The 21,997-nt window shown below is 35.7% G+C and overlaps 1 protein-coding gene across 2 annotated transcripts in view; it reads right to left on the bottom strand.

Annotated features, from left to right (window-relative positions):
• ASAP2 (ArfGAP with SH3 domain, ankyrin repeat and PH domain 2) overlaps positions 1–21,997 on the bottom strand; it is an 87,352-nt gene that overhangs the window by 6,751 nt on the left and 58,604 nt on the right. The window contains exons 12-24 of one of the 2 annotated variants that reach the window (XM_074154197.1): positions 18,031–18,118; positions 16,241–16,289; positions 15,965–16,131; positions 14,521–14,654; positions 13,676–13,770; positions 12,108–12,297; positions 11,585–11,670; positions 11,257–11,372; positions 10,706–10,773; positions 9,666–9,779; positions 5,158–5,413; positions 2,583–2,732; positions 1,549–1,717 (exon numbers count right to left, since the gene is read on the bottom strand). In XM_074154197.1, the coding sequence (XP_074010298.1) occupies positions 1,549–1,717; positions 2,583–2,732; positions 5,158–5,413; positions 9,666–9,779; positions 10,706–10,773; positions 11,257–11,372; positions 11,585–11,670; positions 12,108–12,297; positions 13,676–13,770; positions 14,521–14,654; positions 15,965–16,131; positions 16,241–16,289; positions 18,031–18,118 (1,682 nt within the window). The remainder of the gene's footprint in view (positions 1–1,548; positions 1,718–2,582; positions 2,733–5,157; positions 5,414–9,665; positions 9,780–10,705; positions 10,774–11,256; positions 11,373–11,584; positions 11,671–12,107; positions 12,298–13,675; positions 13,771–14,520; positions 14,655–15,964; positions 16,132–16,240; positions 16,290–18,030; positions 18,119–21,997) is intronic. The other variant, XM_074154198.1, reaches the window with a different exon arrangement.

The following is a 21,997-nucleotide window of genomic DNA, read 5'->3' as shown; positions in this document are numbered from 1 at the left end:
TTTGATTACACCAATCTTAAGTTGCACTTAATTTAAAAATGTAAGACAAAATAATAATATAGCTTCAACTATGGCAATTTGTGGAGAGCAGATCTGATTTTCCTAAGTTCTGAAGTTCCTTTCACTGCTATTTTAAAATTCTTCATTAAACTTATGTATCCATATTAGTCTGTACATTATAACAAGCTTCAGCAAGTTGTTTCTCCCTTTTTCTTTCTATAGTATATGCAATCCAAGGACTAAAAAGGGAGCTCAAAGGTCAAAGGTTGTTTACCTCTCTCATTCACAAAGGACCAACCACGTGTATTATTTATTTTACATACACACATACATGTCCCCGTATCTTATAACTACCTAAGTTTGTACAGGCTGTTCTCTGCCAAATTTTCAGTGTCAGAGTCTCCAAAAATTTCCCAAACAAGTTACTACGATGTATCCCTATGCTTACTTTTGGAAAGCTTTCCCTAGTGTTTAACTGAATTATTCTTGCCATAACTTAAAGACAAGTCTTTTTTAGAGCCACCATGAGATGTAAAAAGGAATGGCATAATGCAGCACTTTGTACATATTTGAAGACGTGTATCTATGCTACAATTCCTTTTTAAAAAAAAATATATGAGAGCCTTATTTCTTCCAAACTTTTCTCACAGGTCGTATTTTCTAGACTTCTCATTACCTAATTGATCTCCCCTGGTTTCTGCCTCACTATTTTGTATCTTTATTTTACTGCAATACCCAAAACTGAACACAGGAGTCCAGCTGAGGCATTACTGATGTTGAGTCAATTAGAGGGATTAATTCGTGTAATTTGCAGGCTATAATCAAACGATGCTATTTCTCTTTGACTCTTCCATAACAGCATGAGTTGTCTGACTTACTTTCATGTATGATTCACTATGTCCTTGCAGATCCTTCTCTGAAGGATTTTTGCTTAACCATACTCTGCTGTTCTCCATGCTTCGGTTTTGTAGTTAATTTTTCTTAAGTACTAAGTCTTGCTTACTGAAGGACACCCTTCTTCTCCCTTGACTATTGCTCCAGTTTCTCAAGGCTGCTTTAGATATAATCCTGTTTTCCAGTACACTTGTCCCTCCTAACTTTGTTTCCTGCAAATTTAAAAAATTATATTTTCTGTTCCAGGTCTCTCTACTCTTGCCATGAATGAAAATATTGAATGGAACTGAACCTACGCAAAGCATGTGAACAGTAAACGGCACAATCAGACATAAGATCCCATTATCTCTTCTTTGTTATTATATGAGAATTAGAAGTGGATTATTCTTTGTGGCGTCTTATTTCCATCACCACTAAGCATTCTGTAGATATTCTGGAAGTCATACAATCTTAAATCACTAGCCTGTCTTGGTTTTACTGTGGGAACCCTGTAATGCTCCCTTAGTGTCTGCCTTCTGTTCATTCACATGCTCTAGAATACATCATTGGCGAAAGTAGGCATGCTTTAAAATTGACTTGCATGTTACATACTATAAAATGGAAAAGTTACTAGTAATTACAAATTACATTAAAAACTGAAATGACATTAGTTACCCAGGAATAGGCTTTCTTTGAGAGATTCTACTAGGAGGCTGTGGGGGCAGTGGTGGTGGGGTTGGCTTAGTTTGTGGAGGAGCTGGTTGCTGTTTAGATTGCTGGTTCAAAGCTTCTATGATGCTGGCTGTCTTTGCTACTGGGGGTGGTGGTGCTGGAGAAAGCACATCTAGAGAAGAAAGTTAGACAGTGACATGGAATTAAATTTCTATTTACCGTTTTGTTTCTTGGGTTCTCATCCACAGGCTTTGCTGTTACAGGAGTTAACCCCATGCAAGAAAAATGTAACCAATAACTTAAACAGAAAGCAATCCTTCCACTGGATGGACATCTTTGGAAAGAGGTTTACCTTTTGTTTCACTAAGTCAAGGTCAGAGAGCTCACAAGTTCTTCAATTCATTCAAGTATTAAAGTACAAGCAAAGAAAATTCCTACCAAAGTCATTCATATTCTTGAAAATAGTAGATCAGAATATATTTAATAAAGTGCTGATTTGTTTGCTCAATCAAGGCCTTCAGCTTGTGTTTTATGGAAAGTAACTGAGTAAATAATATCTGAGAAATTTTATTTAGAGAAATTCCTTTTCTTAAAATCCTATTAAAATTAACATCTAAATTCATATTAGGTTCAGGAATTAATTAAAATTTCTATTGAAAACACCAAAACAGCAGCTAGCAATGCATTAGAACATCTTTTTGCATTCCTGTGGTCTGCGAGAATCAAACACAATGTGGAGACATAGCCCCAGGCCTACACGTAACACCCGTCTTTACAACTAGTGAGAAATACACCATTGAAACTACATATAAAAGTGAAGAGCTCTTTAGCTCTAGTAATAGATAGTATTTCCTGTTGACCCTGCACTACACCGTACAGTCCTCACAGAGAAGACAGTTCATACAAAGTTACTGGACGAGAACGATAGGCCAAAGCTACAGTCACCAAAAGAGGAAGTATGAGTTGTGAAAATGGAAAAATAAGCCAACTATGATTAGATACAGCAGAAGGGAAAACAGGGGAAAGTGGAAACATACTTGTAGATGTTACACGCAATGGCGGCACAGGGGGATGAATAGCTGGTGGATCTGATGAAGACCTCTGCCTGCTTATACTTTCCACTCCTAAAGAATTTGTCTTCCACATTGCATTAGATGAAGAAATTGTCTGAATACCACTGCCAAGAACTGAAGGCTGAACTAAAAAGAGAGGAAAATACTGTATTATTATTATTGCTTACCCTAAGCACAAAGTGTTAATATTCACACCCGTGCTTTTAAAAATGGTGCGGCCAGACCACTGTACTCAGCAACAGGAACCACTGCCATCCTGCTGGAATGCCAGAGCAGAAATCAGAGTCTGGTGTAAAAAATTACACAGAAGTTTTTGGGTAGAGTCTTACTAACACTTTACCCAAGTAATATTTGTCTCCAGTCATTACTTTAAAATATGTCAACAATTGAAAAAGCAGAAATTTCTCAATAAAAGGACAGAAGGCAAGTTGTGCTACCTTCTTTAATCCCTGACTGATAGCTGTAATCTTCTCAGGTACTGCAAGAAAATGGCTGACTCAAAGTAAAACATCAGTTTTGACTTGGAATTGACACAAAACTGTAATTCTGAATTTAACCCAAACAAGAAGCTATAATAACTAGTCATGAAACAGTTACAAAGTATGACTTCTTTGGGGCCTCCTAAACAGCTCCATTCTTAGGCTGAGGAGCTGCGTCCCCATTTCATAGAAGCATACTACAAGTTTTCTTCATAAAGCCAATATTTTGCACATATCATGCCACTTCTCCATACTCAGAACATGAGCATCATATTAAGAAAAGATGAAATAGGGTAAGGTATGGATAAATACTAGGTTGCAGGGAAAAGCATAAAAGGCTCAGAAGACTTGGAGAACAGCCTCAAGCTAAGAGGATAAAGGAGTAGTAATACACCATACGCATAACATCAACATCAGCAGTCAACAAGAAGCTAAGATCAATGATACTATTATACCTTTTAACTAAGAATATAAAATAATCAGCTAATACATTGCTGGACTAATTAATTATCTAAGGAATTATCTAAGGAATATAAATATCTAAGGAATTAATAACCTAAGTCAGGCAGTGTGCTTTCTTGGCATGAGTTGCACTACACCGGTGCCAAGAAGTCTGGGGCTGGGAATGAAATTAAAATTATGCTCTTTGAAAAGTGTCATTTCATCAAGGGCAAACAGAGGGTAAAATAGTATGGTTGGCCATGGTTAAAATAATATCAAAGGGTAAAATAGTCTTTTTATCTATCTGATTATATTACTAATTTAGAGATAGAATCTAACAGTTAAACAGACTGTGCAAGCTCCTTGGGTGAATCTTCCTGTTTGGTGGGGGAAACATTCCTTTCCATCAAGTAAAAAATGTGTCTAGATATTAAGCTTAGACTTCATGCAAAAATGTTAGATGAAAGGAATTCCACCTTGGTTAAATTTTACGTGCTGCTAAACTTCCCCCAGTCTCATGCTACCCTTTTGAAGTAACTCAGTACCATGCTGTTCTATTGTTCTCAGTTTTTCTGCCCCCCACATAACATATTTTAGTTTGAATTTTATGCTGCAGCCATTCCTGTGAGACCAATAACTGACTTTTCATATTACACAGACGTTCAATTTGCCATCTCGGACACAGCCACTGGTGTATGGGGTCTTCCATTCTGACCTCTGCACAGTGCTCCCAAAGGCAAAGCCACTCACGAATGCCTAGAACATTCCCCATTCCTACCTCCTCGTACGGAGCCTGAGTTACAGCACCATAGAACAGCATGCGTTTACATAGTCATTTTTCTTGAATTGAACTTTACATAAATTTAACATTCCAGGAAAGCTAATGGATTAATAAAGGTATTCAAACAATGAAACACACCAAACGTACTGTACAAAGAGGACCCGTACAGATTTCTCTACGCTTCTTTAATATGATCCAGATTATATATGAAGTTAAGAATGAAGTTCACAGCATCAGCTTTAATGGCGGATTTTGCAAGCACACAATCCTTGAACCAGGATGAGACATGTACGTTTTACATTGTTCTGCTGATCAGGGTATAACCAGTAACAGGCAATTACATTTTCAGTCAGCTACCCGTTCTCTAAATCATCCAGTTCCCCACGTCATGACACTTACACTTTTATTTCAACAACCTTGATGCCTCCATTTATTAAGAGAAGACTTTGCAAAGTTAAAATCTCTCGTGTCCTGCATACGCTCTCCATTCTCTCAGGTCTTAAACAATTTTCCACAGCAGCCAAATGCTATTGAAATTGTATGTTTAAACTGAACTCTGACAATGATATCTTCAAGAAACAGAAGTATGAAAAGATGGGGTATAACCAGAAAAAAAAAAAAATTGCTGAACTAAATTGACTGCAGCCCCCCTTTTAACAAATTGTTTAAGTGTATTGAGGCTCACTTCAAGTATATAAAATGAAGTCATCAATACACTGTTTCAATACTTACCTGTGCAAAATAATTGTAAAAGAAAACCTAAAAATGTAATAATAATAAAAAACCCCATTATGATCCTATTCTTCTAACATACAATGATATTTTCTGGTGTTAGTACCTTTGCCGATATTCCTTGGAGGTAGAGGAGGTGCACTGCTTGTAACAGGAACTGCAGGCTGCATGGGAGGTGGGCTGCCACTGAGTATTGCTCCATATGTTTCGTTCTGTAATATACTTGGCATAAATCCTCTTTGCTTGTCCTTAGCAATGTTCGCTGCATCTCTTGCCAAGGATGCTACATTAGGCTGAAGTTGGTTTGATCCAAGTTGATAGAAGCTGACAGGCCTGTCCTCTCTCCGATTGGGACTGGGTTGCTTAAACACAATAACAAAAGTACTCACTGATATCACATTAGCTGTACTAATTTTATTTATTAGTTGATAGAAAGTCATTAGTTTCTAGAAAGAAAAAATGACTTCTAAAATGCATTTTTGTTACTTTTAATATATAATCTAAAACCTACATTCCACCCTCTTCAAGACAAAGTAATTGTGGACATTAACAACAACAAAATTTCAAAACAATTATCATTTTCTCATTTTCTCCTGTAGTACACTCCTATAGCATAATACTGTATCATTATAAACACAGGACTATACTTCTATAGGTAGTCAATATAGATATTCAGGCTGGATCAAGTAAATTTTCCCTGCATCAAAATATCAGCCAAAATTTTCAAAAGTAAATAAACAACTGAAGATCCTAAGCCTCGTCTGAAGTTCAGCAGTGCTAGATCCCAAATAGATGATCGTGATCTCAAAAACTGGACACAACTGCATCTAAGTTTTCTACCTGTAGCTCAGCCTACAACAAATTAGGAGCCAAAACTTGTCATGAGCTCTTTTTAGCTCACTAGTATCTCTGGACAAGTTTGGGAGATTACTTCAGTTGGCAGCTTGGATGGAACATTGCTCATCTCATGCACATTATCAAATGAGATCTAATTAGTTGTCTTTGAGATTTACAGCAAGTCATCTGCTTGCTATGCACACTTAGCATTATTTTTCCTGTTTCAAGCATAGTAATTATTGTTATCAAATGATAATTAAAATAGCTGGAGTTATAAATTCAGGCTAGTACAGGAATGGGTTGTAACAATCCACAGCTCAGAGAGCATAAATATACCTTTAGAAATAGTATTAGATAAACACATCGGTGACATAGTGTCTGTACGAAAATAAAATAACCATTTATAGTGACAGCATTTAAGCAGAATAAAGATTTACACCAACACTATCACGAATAAGCAATTGATTTTCCTCTGAATATACTCAATGCCTAGTCTGGATTGATCATGTAGGGCCTTTAGACATGTTAGAGCATGGCATTATATAGTTCAAAGATTTATTAGAATGATGTACGTGACAGCCAAATGCATTAATCTCTATCTTTACTTTGGCTTAGCAGCCTCACTCCTCACTGGCTGACACCCTCCATTCCCTGCCCCCTCCCCTGTCCTGGTTCTGGTATTTGTTTCAGGCCACACTTGCTTCTGCTTTCTAAACCAACGTTTTTAACATTGATTTAGCTTTTCACTGGTTTACCAAACTGAAACAGCTCAATACAAGGACAAATGTGTGCCAGAATGGAGGCAAAAGATGAGGTAGGACCAGGCAGCCGGGGTGTGGAACAGCAGCAGGAGCCAGTAGGATTGTCTTAGTCTTCTTTTAGGTTACCCTCTCTTTTATATGAAAAATTCTGGACTAAAAGAACTTCAATTTCAGATATGACCTTTTCTGACAAAGATTACAAAATTTATTCAATTGCTTTACCAGAGAGAGAGACAAGTGCAATAGTTTGACATCTATAAACAGAACTCTGATGTGATCCTAAGCAACAGCAGTACTCATCACTGCATTCAGTGTAGTCACAGACACTAGCCTGTGATTAATAGTCCTTAATCTCTTTTCAAAAGTCCCTGTAGTATAAGCCTATTAATAGTGGGCAGTGAAGTAGCAGATTCATTTCTTTAGCCTCATTGCTGAGTAGCAGATAACCTTCTATATGAGGTAGAGCTCAGGGACCAGCCAAAAAGAGAACGCTCATCTGCAGAAGTCAACTGTCAACAGTGAAGGAAGCGAGGGGAGAAAACAGACCAAAAATACAAATTTAGAGTACCCCCGAAAGAGATTTGCTACATATCTAGTTGTAAAGCACCCAAAAGGTTTTATAGCTTGAAAAAATTAAATCTCTAAAACATAACAGAAAGTTTCACGCTACTTTAAGTTCATTATTATTGCTGTTATTATCTGGATGGTGATACAATATATAGGAATACATAAATACTGGGATATAATATGAAAGGTCACCCAGAAGAACTGGATTTACAATCTCACAGATTCCAGATTCTTGCACAGGTACCAAAATTCTCATGAAAAATCTTAATTCTCAGAAGGTAGCAATCGAGCTTTGAGAGGGATGGCTTCTGACATGTTATTTGCTCTTCGTTGCTAACTTTAGTTCAAGTCAAGCACCAGAGGTAATGGCTACCTGGGACTAAAGAGACAGGACATGGGGAAAAGAATCATGTAGGCAAGATCCTGCAAAAAGGGTACTTTGCAACAGAGGAAACTTATTGATCTCAAAATTGGTCTTGAAAACATTAAGCCAATTCAATGGTCTGACAACATAGCATTTTTTAAGGACATTCTGTGAAGATAAAGAAAATGAACCTATGACTGATAATATTTCTGAAAACAAAGAAAAACCCAACATACAAGATGTGGTTTTATACTATTAATTAATTATTAGCAACTCATGCCCTAGCTGAGATGGAGGACTTTGCAAGAGAAGCATTAAAGTGCTAAAACTTTTAGAAAGAAAGAAAATAAATTTCATTATCCAGAGGAGAAAGGGGGGTTTTGTTGGCCACTTTCAAGAGCAAAAATGTTGTGCTAACAACTGAAGATTAAATAATATAAAGCCTATTGTGTATTCTTTGCAATTTATAAAGGAAGCAGAAAAAGCATAAGCAATTGTCCTGGTTTGGGGTGGAGCAGAGCCAACTTTCTGTTCAGTGGCAGAGGCTCTTGCTCACCCCCCTTGCTGTGGCAGCCGGGGTCCGCTGACTGGGTTGTTTACCCCATGGAGGGGTTGCACCTGTGGGGAGGAGCGGGCAGGTCAGGTGACCCGAACCGACCAATAGGGTATTCCATCCCATCTGCTCGGTATGAAAGCTGAGGGATCAAAGGGGTCAGGTCGGCTCCTCTGGAAGGAGTCTTCTTCCACAACTGATGCCTGAGAAGGACCCTGCCAGTTTGTCTGCCTTCAATCCCCACCAGTGAGCTCTGGAATCCAGTTCCCATTCTCACTGGGTCCAGTCTGGAACTCTCCCAGGGCCTGCCAGTGGCATCTTGCCGGGAACTTGATACAATTTTGTATATATATTTATATATATTTTATCTATTTCATTATTTCCTTTTTATTATTAATATTTCATTATAGTAGTTCAGGTTTTTTTTCCCCTAAACTCATAACTCTCTTTCTCTCTCTTCCTCCTCTCCTTGGAGCGAGAGGTGGGGGAGAGCATTTGTCATCTTGTCATTGGCCAACCTGGCCTTAAACCACGACAGCAATTTTAACACTGCACACACAAAAAGAACAAAATTGTGTTCAATATTTATATGGAATTCTCAAACTTTCATAATTTGAAGTATGTCATTAGTATTTAGGAGCCTATACGTCATTTCAAATTACTTGTCCTCTAGAAATCCAAGCCATTTTTAAATGTTGTTCAGGTATTAAAAAATGGTAGTTTGTTCACTGCCTGTTTATTTAGGTGTTCAAATACTTTTTGAAGTTGGTCCCCAAATTGGGAAATTAGATTTTGAAAATGCAATGAAGTTCCTACGCTGCTGGAATACTTTGTAATATGACCATCCTTTGAGATATTCAAAAGCCATTTGGACGTGGTCCTGGGCAAGTAGCTCTAGGTCACCCTGCTTTAACAAGGTGGTTGGACCAAATGACCTCCAGAGGTCCCTTCCAACCTCAACCATTTTGTGACTCTGGACTCAAAAGCACCACAACACCACCAGAAATTTCAGATGTGAAAAGGGAGGAAAAACAAGAATATACTTACAGGAAGATTCAGAATAAAGACCCTACTCTGCTATTAATACACAATGTTAGTTACCCTGAAGACAAACCAATACATAAACTGTTCCAAAATTAAAGCCATCAACTGGAGCCGTTTCACAAACATGAGGTACCTCTCTGTAAAGGCAATTTTCCTCTCATGTTAGTTCTGCTTCATGATCAGCAGATCTAAATATTCCTTATATATTGAAATAAATTATTGACTCCTTTAAGAAAAAGATATGACATCTGGCTAATCGCAAGTTGATCATCACCACATGGTCATATGTTTTATACCTTATATTAAAGAGTAAAAAGAAGACAAACTATAATTTAAGGAACTAAAATTTAAGCCACTACATTTTACTACAGAACTTTATTTCGCAGTATCTTAATATCTATAGTAAAAAGTAGTGTTATTGAAATCACTATAAACATCATGCTTACACAGATATGTGTACAGAAAAATAATAACGCATTGATACAAACCTGCAGCTTTTCATCCACATCATCATCACTTTCATCCAGATCTTCATGGAGTAACCGCCATTCGTATTCTACATGAACATGAGAATTAAATCTTCCGGATAGTGCTTGAGTAAGCTGAGGAAAAAAAAAGATGACTGTTGATACCTATGTTTTGTGCAGCGCATATTTTAAAACAACATATTTAAAACCAAACAAAAACCACATACAGAAGGAACTTTGTTTTCTAAGTACAAATATTACTTTTATTTTAAAAACAGATTTCAGTGATCTGGAAAGTTATTGCACCGGGGCAAGTTTAAAGAATTAAGCTCTCTGACCAAACACGACACACACAAATCTAAAGCAACTAGGCTTTTCATTAATGATTGTAGATCCATTCTCCATTTTCTGATAATAAGCACCATATCCTATTTTCCTTGATTTAGAAATTCCAAGTCAATGGCAGGGTTTTTTTTAATCAGACTCACATATCAAGAAGTCTTGACCCCACTAATCCATTTTTCTTGCTCACTAAAAGTAGCGATGGCAGCCAACTTCTCTTCATAGAATCACAGAATGGTTTGGGTTGGAAGGGACCTTGAAGACCACCTAGTCCTTCCTCCCTGACATGGGCAGGAACATCTTTCACTAGATCAGGTTGCTCAAAGCCTCATCCAACCTGACATTGAGCACTTCCAGTGATGGGGCATCCACAACTCCTCTGGGCAACAAGAAAATGGCCATCATCCATGGCCTTCACCCATAAAAGGTACTTTAGTGATTAGATTTCAACGGGATGTCAGACACTTGTGGATCTGGGACTAATAGCTCAAACAGAATCATCCCCTGGCCTCGAGAAATTTAGCATTTCCAAAGCATCTAAAAAGAAATATAATTTTCTTCTTAAAAGCATATAACTTGGTATAAGCATATAACTATTCCTAAGCATACAACTATTCTGTCTGGAATATATTAATTGAGTATGCAACTGTATACTGTTAAATATCCAGATGTGATTCTGCTTATAAATGCACAAACACACAGAAAGATGCAATACTTACCAACTCTTCACAGTGAGTATGTTTTAAGCGTTTAGCTATATCAAGTGGTGTCTCTCCTGATTCATTAGCTATATTGTAGCAAGAAAATAAAGTTATTATGATAGGCATCGCTATTAACATGTCCGTTACTAAAGATAAAGACAAACCTTCAGGTACAAAGTGAACTACTGACCAACACACTCCAAAATTTATCTCTTCCCTTCATACGTAGGTCCAGCTCATACCAACCCTCTGACCATGACAAGCAGTAGTAACTCAACATGCCATTTAAATAGAATGATAGCCATGAAATGGCAGTATATAACTCAGCAACAAAGTATCAGTTAAAAATATTGGTACTTAGTTATCTAAATTTGTTCAAAAAGCAAGTGTAATGTATAAATCAATTTTAAACTTGAAATAAACAGTGAATATTGATTTTTTTTTTTTTTTATAATGAAGATTATATTCACAGAATTATGATTGAGGAGAAAATGCACTTATTCCACCTTCACCGTTTCTCATCTGAAGCAGTGACAAACATGAAACTGAAGTACACATTACCCTTTTACCTATTTCAATAGAAGCCTTCCCTCTCAGCAGCAGTTTGAGGCACTCAACGTTGTCCGTCAGACAGCAGTAATGCAGGGCTGTGCTACCTTTACACGTTTGCTTATCTAGATTGCCACTGTTGGAGTACAAGAAAGAAGAAAAAAGCTCATTAAACAGAGTTCCTACCCTGTATTAATAAACCTCTCTCATTACAAGATTTTCAAAGAATAAAATTACATTTGCAAATGCATACTAGAATTAGCTTTAGTATTTGTATTCATTTAGTATTTGTATTACTTGACATAAAACCAGTATCAATAACATTTTGGTAATTTTCCATACGCTTACCTGTTCTGCACTAAAAAGTCAACTATATGAAGGGACGTTCGATCAACTGACCTAACAGCAAGGTGAAGTGCTGTTTCATCTTGCTCCTAAGAATAAAATAAAAGAACACATTTGTTTCTTCTGATCTACAGAGAAGCAGAAATTTTATTAAGACATAAATTAGGTCAATTAAAACACTTAATTTCAAAATATTCAGACATGTGCCATTAAAAAAATCTCTTGTGAAGATATTTATTGATTCCCCTTTTGTTTCTTTAAAGTAAACAAACAAGTGGGTTGAAAACAAATAGACAGTTGAATGGTTAATGTAATGTTTAATGCTTTAATACATTTAAAATATGATAGTATTTGAAAACAATTTTAGATTAGACTATTTAATATCCTCTTTGGTTATTGTTAAATTACATCATCAAAAGGACAAGTGTTCAGAACAGTGTTTCAAATAAGAGAAAATAATCATTTTTAATTAAAGAAAGCATATTGCACTTATTACAATTTGTCTAATAAAATTTACAACACTTACATGGCCATTGGCCAGTGGAATTTTTTCTGTGAGATCCACACCGTCAGCATATACTTGGACTAATCCAAGAATGTCTCTTGATTTGACTGCTTCACAGAGAGCATGTAATTTAGCTGCATTGTCAGCATGCTTTTTCCTTGCATATTTTCTCTCAATGTACTTGGCAGTAATATAATCTTTTCTTGCATTCCTGAAATTGAATATAATTTACTTCTATAACATTTAGCAGAAGATACACATTAGAATTTCCATAAATACATGCAAGTCATTTGAAATGAAATCTGGGAAAGACTATTTCTCATTCATTATGATAATTTTTCATTTAAGTATGCATGTAAGACATGCAGTCTCGTATTTCCAGTATGAAATGTTGCTACAGAAGATGTACCAAATATCCAATACGAAGACAGACCACGAATTTTCCCCTCTGAACTCTGGTGTGAAGTTGAGATCAAGATTACCCAGCCCTACATAGAGAAGATAGATGAAAGCTGTTGATACCCAACTACCAAATGACTACTCCTCTTCCCGTCACAGCAAGATAGGAGCTTACCAGCTCCTGGGACGTACACAACATTACACAGATAACAATTAGCAAAGCCATACTTTTAATCTAGATACTATATAATGGGCAAAAAGAAAAAAAACCACAAATAATAACTAATCGAATCAAAGGATAGCTCTTCTTCCTAAAGCATGTGACAGTATTCCTTCAAAGTTTTTAAAAAGTGTTCGTCTTCAGGTTCTCATTTCATTAAAAAAAACCCCAAATTTGGTATGTAGCTGTGTCAAACTAAATGATTTTTTAAAATGTCATTTTTAGAAGTCTTCTTATACTAAGTAAAATTATTAATTTTTATTGGTAATATTATTATTCTGTATTATTGATAGTGCTAGTAAAAAAATATTTGAACTGCACGGTTTAACATTGGTTCTGTCAGAACGGTGAAAGTCCAGATAATGTAAAATCAGCTGAATCCAAAGCCAATTCTCCTGTGTTTGTTTCTGCATCGTTTACTAGCTCTTTTATGGTGGAGTAGTACCCAGCCAAGTAGGCAGCTGTCCTTGCTGTGTCTCTGCCGTCACAGTTCAGTGTTTTCGAGGAATTCAATTAAACGTTCTGTCTTTATTCCACAGTTACGGACATGAGTCCTAGGTGTAGTTTCTAAACACTAGGTGGTTCAGTATTTTTTAGGTAAAATGTGTATCTGATTCCAATTCCTATTTTGTGTTTAAACAGCACAAAATAAATAGCTATGTTTTTAATTCCTACCCTTGTGTGTCTTTAAAATTCCCAACAAGTCATGTTTAATTTGTTCTGTCCCACAAATCATGATTCAGAGAGTTGGTAAAATAATCCTTACTATTTGGGGAAGCACAATCAGGTAAAGTTCAATAAAACAGACATGCAAAGCATTAGAAAAAAGATTTGCTCCTTGGGTCTAAGGCTATACATAAAGACATTATGTGTCTTCCATGGACTGCTGGTGCAAACCATAATGGCACAACCCATTAGCGATATTAAATTAAAAGCCTGCCTTTTTCAGTTGTAATGGCTCTTTACTTACATATCACTGCTTGGATTAGGCTTGACCGTCTCATCAACTGGCAGACAGAATTCCATAATCTCATTAAACCCAGCATTCCCAATATTCTTTGCAAGCTGTTAAAAAAAAGAAAATAATCCACAACTCGCTTAATAAACGTGTTCAGTTATTGCCCACACAAATACTAGTGAGAGGACGAGGGGAAATGGGAGTTGGCGCTTTTTGTTTCCGATTCCTGATTCTGCTACTATGTCAGTGACCATGAACAGATTAGGTACCTTTTTGGATGTCAATTTTCAGCTGTGATTTAATACACAAACAAGTAACTGCAGCATAATCTATCAAGACACCAGCTCATAGAATAAATGCAAAATACTCTGTGCTGGTTAAGAACACACATATGAACTGTCACAGAGCAGCTGATATCTGGTAACCTCTTTGTGTAGCAAAGCTGGATACATTTTCTTCCTTTGAGGATTAAAGTTCTCTTCTAAAACAATACTAAATAATTAATGGCATAAGTATTTGTGAAGTCCTTCAATTTTTAATCTGAGAGGCACATTTATATGTCAAACAGCTGTGTTCTTTTAAAAAGCAGCTAAGGGTAAAAAGACTTGGAAACACACAAAAAAATGATGCCTCTACTAATTCAAATTCTAAGATCAGGCAAAGTTTACTGTAAGACACTATGTTCCAGAAGGTTCCCTTAAAATTGACAAATTAAGCTTTCTTATATTATATTTATCCAGAGGCAACTTTCAGGATTGGAACAACATATCATTAAAGAACGTATCATGACTAAAATATACTTGTGTTGGAAGTATTTTATAGTACTATTTTTAAGTTAATTAAAGCATTCTGATTACCAAAAGTTCAGATGTTCCCAGCACATCTAATGTAAGTGATTGCATCCTGGAATAGTGAACACCAAGTTCTCTATGGATTCCTGAGCATTCAATGCAAGTTAGAATTCCCAAATTTGTTGAAAGCCAGGTAGGATCTGAAACAGAAAGCACCCACAGAATTAAAATTTTTTCAGTTAATTATTTCCTTCTGGAAAATGTAGTATACAGAAAGGAAATTCTGTAAAGTGAGATTCCTATGCGTGAATTATCAGTTTTTTTAATTTATGTCTTTACGTATACTCTATTGGGAAACGCAAACCAGGATTTTTTTAATGGTGAAGGAAGTGAAGATTTTTTTATTTAATTTTTTTTTTTTTTTGTAAAAGACATTGCTCTCCAGGGGAGCTGCTCAAACAGTTCAGTTTGTGACACATTCTCAATTGGGGTTTTGGTGCAGTTCAAACTGAAAAAACAATGTCTACAGGTTTTTTTATTTCAAGTACAGACTTTAGACTAAGTGAAGCAGCCGTGATTCTGAAGTATACATACAGCACCATACTACAATGAATTCTTACTCAACTATTTCAAAGATATTAAAGCTCATCCCTCTCCTCTCGTTACCTTTGCTTGTCTTTTCTCTTGGTATTTTGCATTCTTGCTATAACATTCCCTCAACTTCCAGACAAATAATTAATTTCTGAAGATACAGACAGCTTAGAAATTAATTTATTTGATAAAGGTTTGGTAGTAGCTATTTAGAATGGCCTCCTTTAAAGCCAGCAGGATTGACTCTTCCCATAGTTTTATACAGTATCTACTGCTGGAAGTTACTATTGATTTATAAAGTGCATACAGCTTCAGATCCGATGTTTTCGGCTACAGTTTCAGATAAAAAAATCCCACCTAAGTCCTGCAGTGCCTCTGTAACATAAAAGAACACAGGAAACAGCAGGATTTAAAAAATAATTTGAAGAGGATTAAAGTAGAAAATCATCGATCAACAAACCCAACACTGCAAACCATAGTCAGCAGGTGCATTCTTTTCCAAATGAGCACAGTCTTAGACATATGCCCTGGCTCACAAAGTCAAACATAAAAAGTGAAAAAAGAGAGAGAGGTGTATTAGGAAAGTGCTTGAAGTATCTTACTGCTATCCAGTTTTACCTAAATCTTACATAAAATATGGGCTAATAAATTAAGCTCAATTGATTTCTATAAGCAAAAGTTACAATTAGCAAAATACATGGGAGAAAAATAAGCTTCTTAGTAACTTTTCTCCCAACTGACAGTATGCATATAGCAAATCAATCTTATTAAAATAGCACAATTAAATTGTTAACATATTCTACTATGTGTATAAACTTTTGTGAAATAAGGAGTAAAAGTGAAAGCATAAAACATCATCTTAAATACTCTCATGAGACACAGAATTTTTACCAATTAGAAATATGCTTAATTGAGTCACCTTGTGCTCCACAGTCACAACACACATCATTTCCAGTCATCCTCTGGACTTCAGATATAATCTCTTTTGTCAGTTCCTGGACAATATTATTTTCTCCTGTGTTATCATCTCCTTTGAATGCATTATTTAAAGCTTCCTCTTTGCTGTTTTGTAGCACAGATGTCCATCTAAAATGGCAGTAATATTTTGCTATTAAATGTTTCGGCACTTCTGAAGTTCAAGGTAACGTCTCAGTAGAACACCAGTACCAAAAATAACATTAGCAAAGTAACTCACATTTGACATTCCTGTTCATCCTCTGCTTGAAAGTGGTAGGTTCTGTCATCTGCACAATAAATAATTCACATACTAATTAAAAAAAAAAAATACTGAAAAACTGTTTTTGCAGAAATCTCTCAGAAAAATCTAAAATTAATTGGTATGACTCCTGAGCTTTCCAGTCTCATCACTGGAGTGTTGACAAGCAAAAAGTCTATCACTCTTACTACCTACAGTTCATTTATGTTTACACCCACATTTACATAAGGTGGCTCGTTGCTCTTTAAACAGAAACTGTTTTCTCCAGTGCTGTGCTTCTATCACATAAGCAAGAGCATAGTAATTTTTCAGTGTTCTAGATATAACCTCCGTAATCGCAAGTCTAAAGTTCTGCTGGGGAGGGGTGTGTATGAGTAAAATATAGAGTCCATATTTATCTGTGTGTACACGAAAGATCTGAAGTTTCCAAATGAGCTCTTAAAACCACAGTAATTAAAAATGGCAAGATAAATTTGCCAGACACAAAGTCCAAAATACAATTAGAACAAGCTGTTTCAATTAAATCAAGACAAAAAATTTCAATTTACTACTACTTTCATAATTCTAAGCATTATTATCATAGTGTACTATTAAAGAAAAAAGCATAATGCTTTTTAAGTTTATGAAACAAATGAGATACGATTCCTAAAGTTTGAAAAATATTCAGGCAAAGGTATTAAAAGATACTTTCAAACATGGAAAATGTTAAGAGAGTGAGGATACATGAAAGGACAGAAAGGAAAGTGCTAGATAAAGAATGAGAGATTTCTATCCTGTCATCATGCAGAAATTTACAGTTTTAAAGAACAAGGAATGTTTTAAAACTCTATAGTAAAACGAAGTGAAAAAGTGATCTGGAGAAGGCTAAGACGTCGGTTATTCCTTGTCATACATATGAATGGACAAATGATAATGTTGTGATAAGCTGATATTGGGCAAAATATGATGTGGTAATCAATAAAGAAAGTGCAAAGTAAACAGGAAAGACCACTTGCTTGTGCAGGACTGGAAAAGCTGTATATTGCATACATGAGTACTAGTCTATTAACAGAAGTAGCATATCTTACATTTATAAACAGACAAGAAATTTATGTTTTGGCAAAGGAAAAAATGAGGAATAGATTTATTTTCTTCTCCCCAAAGATACATATTTTAGTAATGTATTTTTATTGAGTCCATAAATATAATACTAAAATGTCCCAGTGAGAAAAGAAAGGAAACATTCTTCCACACGATTTTGTATCATCCCATTCAGTTCCCAAAATGATTCAGTTTTGGTGTTTTTAATATGTGGACTCTTTATCTCACCTTTGTTATGAGATAATAAAACTAAAAACGTTTTTCATATTTTCTTCAGTTACATAGCAACCACTATGCTTAAATTTTAAGAAGTTTTGTCATGGTTTAAAAGCTTCTTTTGATCTTGCACAAAAGTCATAACTTTCCAAAATAATCAGCTATGACATTTTCAATATATAGAGTTATGACACAGGAAAAAATACTGTTACTCTACTGTAAAGCAGCATAAAATGATACAGAATGAAGAAGAAAGCTTTAAAAACAAATGGTTTTCCAAAGAAACAGGTTTAGTTAGTTGCATTATGCTAAAATAAAAGTGAAATGGTAAATCATCATAGGAAGGGCATTTTATAAAGGGAAGCATTCTACAATTGCAAAAATGTTTAAGTGGATTATTGACCCATCTACAGAAATAACGCAAACCCCTCTGCTATTAGCTGCAAGTAAAAAGACCTAAACAACAAACCTACGTGATATGAGGTCAAAACATTTTTTCTCCTCTGGGTTTGTTTTCACTTGGCAGGTTAACAGATTGAGCTTTGCTGGAGGTCGGTTAGCCTATTTGAAGACAAAGCATACACATTTTAGTATATTAATACTAACTGAGCCCTGCAGTCCAAAAACGTAGGATAACATCCCACTGGCCAAAAAGATTTGACAAATGGCTGTTACTTTAATTTTTAAAATACCCAGGTTTTGATTTATGTTTTCTTTTGCGGTTTGTAAACTACCTTTTCCTATATTTGGATTTTTTTTTCACTGATAACTGGATAGACACTAGATTTTTGAAAGGGGAGAGGGGTAAAAATCACTTTATTTATCACTACTTCCCTTAACCCGCCTGCCCTACAGACCTGGGTCAGGACCTAGAAAGATGTTGTTTGCAACCTTGACTTGAGGAATGACTCGCACTTGCTATGATGGATAACTAGTTTCACTCTTTTAGAATAATTAAATCAGAAAGTAGATTTAACTAGAGAGGCAACAGAGAGATTTAACTACAGAGGAAATAACTCTAGACAATAATATCTGAAAAATAGTAATTTGTTTAAATCATTAGGAAAGTACTATAATAAAGATAGCGAAACACATAAACGCATTACCACACTTATTGTTGCGTTCTACCAATTTTAATCTATCAAATTGCTAAAACAAGATTTAACCTAAAGAACTATTATCAAATGAAGCTGAACTACCACATAATGTAATTAACTTGCAATGAATTATAAGAAACATAGATCTTCTCAATCTCTTCTAAATTTATTGATGAAAACATTTCATTCAAAATAGAAGGGAGAACAAGTCTGAAGAATACAGATTTCCTTGAAACAATCTGATAAAACAATGAGTAACAACATCATTACCTCTAAAGACCAGTAAAAAAATAAGAACCATGGAAAAACAGAAGAAGGGAAACAATTGCTTTTTTTTTTTTCCTGTTTAGGGGAAAAAAAAAAAAGAAATAAAAAAAAAAAAAAAAAGAGAGGAGCATGGTGTCCTTGAAAAACAGCATGCTCATGCTTTGCCCAACATAAGCAGCAGACATAACAAAGTCATGCGTGCTTTGAAACAAGAAACCTGCAGGTCACTTGCTGGGCAATGTAACATAAATTGTACCCAAGAGAGTTTTAGGAGGCAGCAAGCTGACAATTAATTGACAACCACATTGTATTCTCTGCCTAGTAAATAGCTTTTCAAATTCCAGACATTCCTTTTAGTAGTAAAAGTGCATACAGTTTTCATTATTTAGGCCTATCAAAAAGAGTTCTTTGTAACCAGAAGCATACGAGAGAGCATCTTGAAAATGCCAGCTTGGGCCCATTCTCTTGATTATATTTAAATACACTCAATATCTGTAGCACTAAAGTTTCCGGTGTTTACATTTTTAATGTAACTGTTTGTCCAAGAAGTGTCCAGAAACTGCCTAAAATGAAAATATAAAGTAAAGCAAACAAAAATCTAAATGTATTTGATAAACAAGCCACTGGCAACTCGTACACACCTTTCTTGTACGCTCTATGTAAAAATGCAACTAAATTCAGGTTAAGAAAGAATCCACTTGCCCCAGGACTTTGGATCTGAAGCGCATTCAAGACCTAACTAGTTTTCTATAACTTATGAAATATGAAGCTTCTGCCTTTAGATTGTCCTGTTAATCATAACAGTAGATTAAAGTTTCCAGCAGTAAAGCAAGAATAACAAAAAAGATTCCTTGACAACATGTCTCTCTTATTCCTTTTATACAGACAACCAGCAAAACCAGCAAAATCCTCTTTAAACACAAATCAACGTTGAGGAATCTGAGGTTCATCAAATGTAAGTTTTTTTCCCTTGTGAGTTCTTGATCCAGAAACCACTTGGGAATTCCTATTTACATGGTTCAATCTGCTTCTATCATTGTTTTTTCATCCCCGTGCGTTGAACCACGGTCAGGTAGGTGTCAGAAAACTTCCAGCTGCTAATAATTACACAAAGGAGCAGTGTCTGGTTTTCCATCAACCGTGACCTTGCATGTTGCTATATGAATGCTAATTTCTTTGAAGCTTTTAGTTATCTAAAAGTGCAACTTCTGCACATATGTCGATGCAGACATACGTATTCAGTGTTACAGCTGGGTGACTGACAGAGAACCAACCACATTCTCCCCATCCCTATCAGGAGAGCACTTGGCAGGCAAGTTTAAGTCAGAATACAGCATCTGCAAGTGCCTGAAGACAGCTGTTCTAGAAGCTAACTGGAAAATAGTCCCTCATAAAGACAGGCTACATATGACCAAAGAAGAAAATTCCATGAAGAATACTTAGCCTTTAAAGGAAAAACATTTACAAATTTGTATTTGATAAAGCAAACAAAACTGACAACTGCATTTCTGAGAGATGGTTGATTTTGATGAACAGCTGGGAAGAGAGAATGACACGTCATATTTTAGAGACCAGGAGATATCAACCTTGAGAAAGCTCGGAAATCAATGTTGTGGCTTCAGAAGTCTCAGAAGACATTCAGAGCAGTCCAGAAAATCCTTAACAGACAGAAATTGCTTCTACCCATTTCAATGTCTATGAAACAAGCATTAATTTTTGACACAAAACTGCCATCAATACATAACAGAAAAGTAAGCAAATAAGTAAAAATACTTTTTAGAAGTATATTTTAAAACAAAAACGTACTCTTTTAATTCTGTAATGTAAAAAGGTCACGACCAAACCTGTGAAACCCATATATCTAAACTCACATTTAAGTATTTACCTTAGCAACTGAATTCCAACTACAGCTCCACTGATTTCAGTGGGAACCTACTGCTTCTAAAAATGTTAGACCATCTGGTAGACAGCTTATAAAAAGAGAACAGCAGCAGTATCTCGATAGACTCAGTAACTGTACTTGCGTGTGAAAGTTTTAAAATTCTGCTCCACAAGTGGATTTTGTAGCCTCTGCCAGCTCCAAGCTGCCCTAGCTATGCTCCTGCTGGTACCACCGCAGCATGTCCAATGCCAACCGCATTTACAGCACATGGAGACACCAGTATAGAAACACTAATAGACTTTTCTCTGACAAAGATACACTCCTATGCACTCAAAAGAGAACAGGGATAAACTAGTGGACAATTCCAAAGCCATAGTAATGACTCTACTTTGCAGGCCTGGTTTTGTACTCTGCCTTAACTGCTGGTTGTCAATTCAGAAGGCAACGGCTTGTGGTTAGATGGACAAATGAGAGATTGATTCATTTTTGCTGCCAGGGTCAACTTGTAGTCATAGCAACAGGCATAACAGGATGAAGAACAGAACAGTTCATAACAGGATCAAGAAACAGGACTGTTTATTAGACCAAGAATGGGAAATACCGTCACTGAATTGATTTTTGCCTTAAGAAACTTTCAAGAAAGTTTTGAGAAAGCGATATAGAAACAGAAAAGTTATGGGAAAGCAAAACCATCTGAGTTCAAAAAAGCTGTGAAATATGAAAGTATAAAGTTTTAAAACTTTAAGTGTAAATATTAAAAGTTTGTTAATGCATTTAAAATATTGGGAGCAAAGAAAGAGGGACTTCTAACTCTCTGTCTCTTATCCTTCTGGTAGAAGTTGCCTTCAGAGTTGATTTTCCCCAAGAGCTACTCCCCAGGAAAGCATCCTTCCTAACAGACTGCCACACAGAAGCAAAGCTGGGGAAGAGAAGAGATTCAGTTTGTCATGTAAATATAAGAAGTTGTTTAACCCATATCTAAAAGATGGCTTGATGCCCAACTATATCTTTCCAAAAAAAATGAAGTTAAAATTTGTATTTTTAGATAATCTGGTAAAATTTGAACAGTTTACATGAACTAAATGAGTCATTTAAAAAAGCCAATTTTTTTTTTCCCCATCAACCGTCATGAGTATTAAAACAGTTGTATTTTTAGATACTGTGTATATCTTGATATATTTCTGAAAGACCGCC

This window comes from Numenius arquata, chromosome 9, assembly GCF_964106895.1.
Source record: "Numenius arquata chromosome 9, bNumArq3.hap1.1, whole genome shotgun sequence".
In the NCBI taxonomy this organism is placed as follows: Eukaryota; Metazoa; Chordata; class Aves; order Charadriiformes; family Scolopacidae; genus Numenius; species Numenius arquata.
The sequence above is the reverse complement of the archived record's forward strand: the minus strand, read 5'-3'. Positions and strand labels throughout refer to the sequence as shown.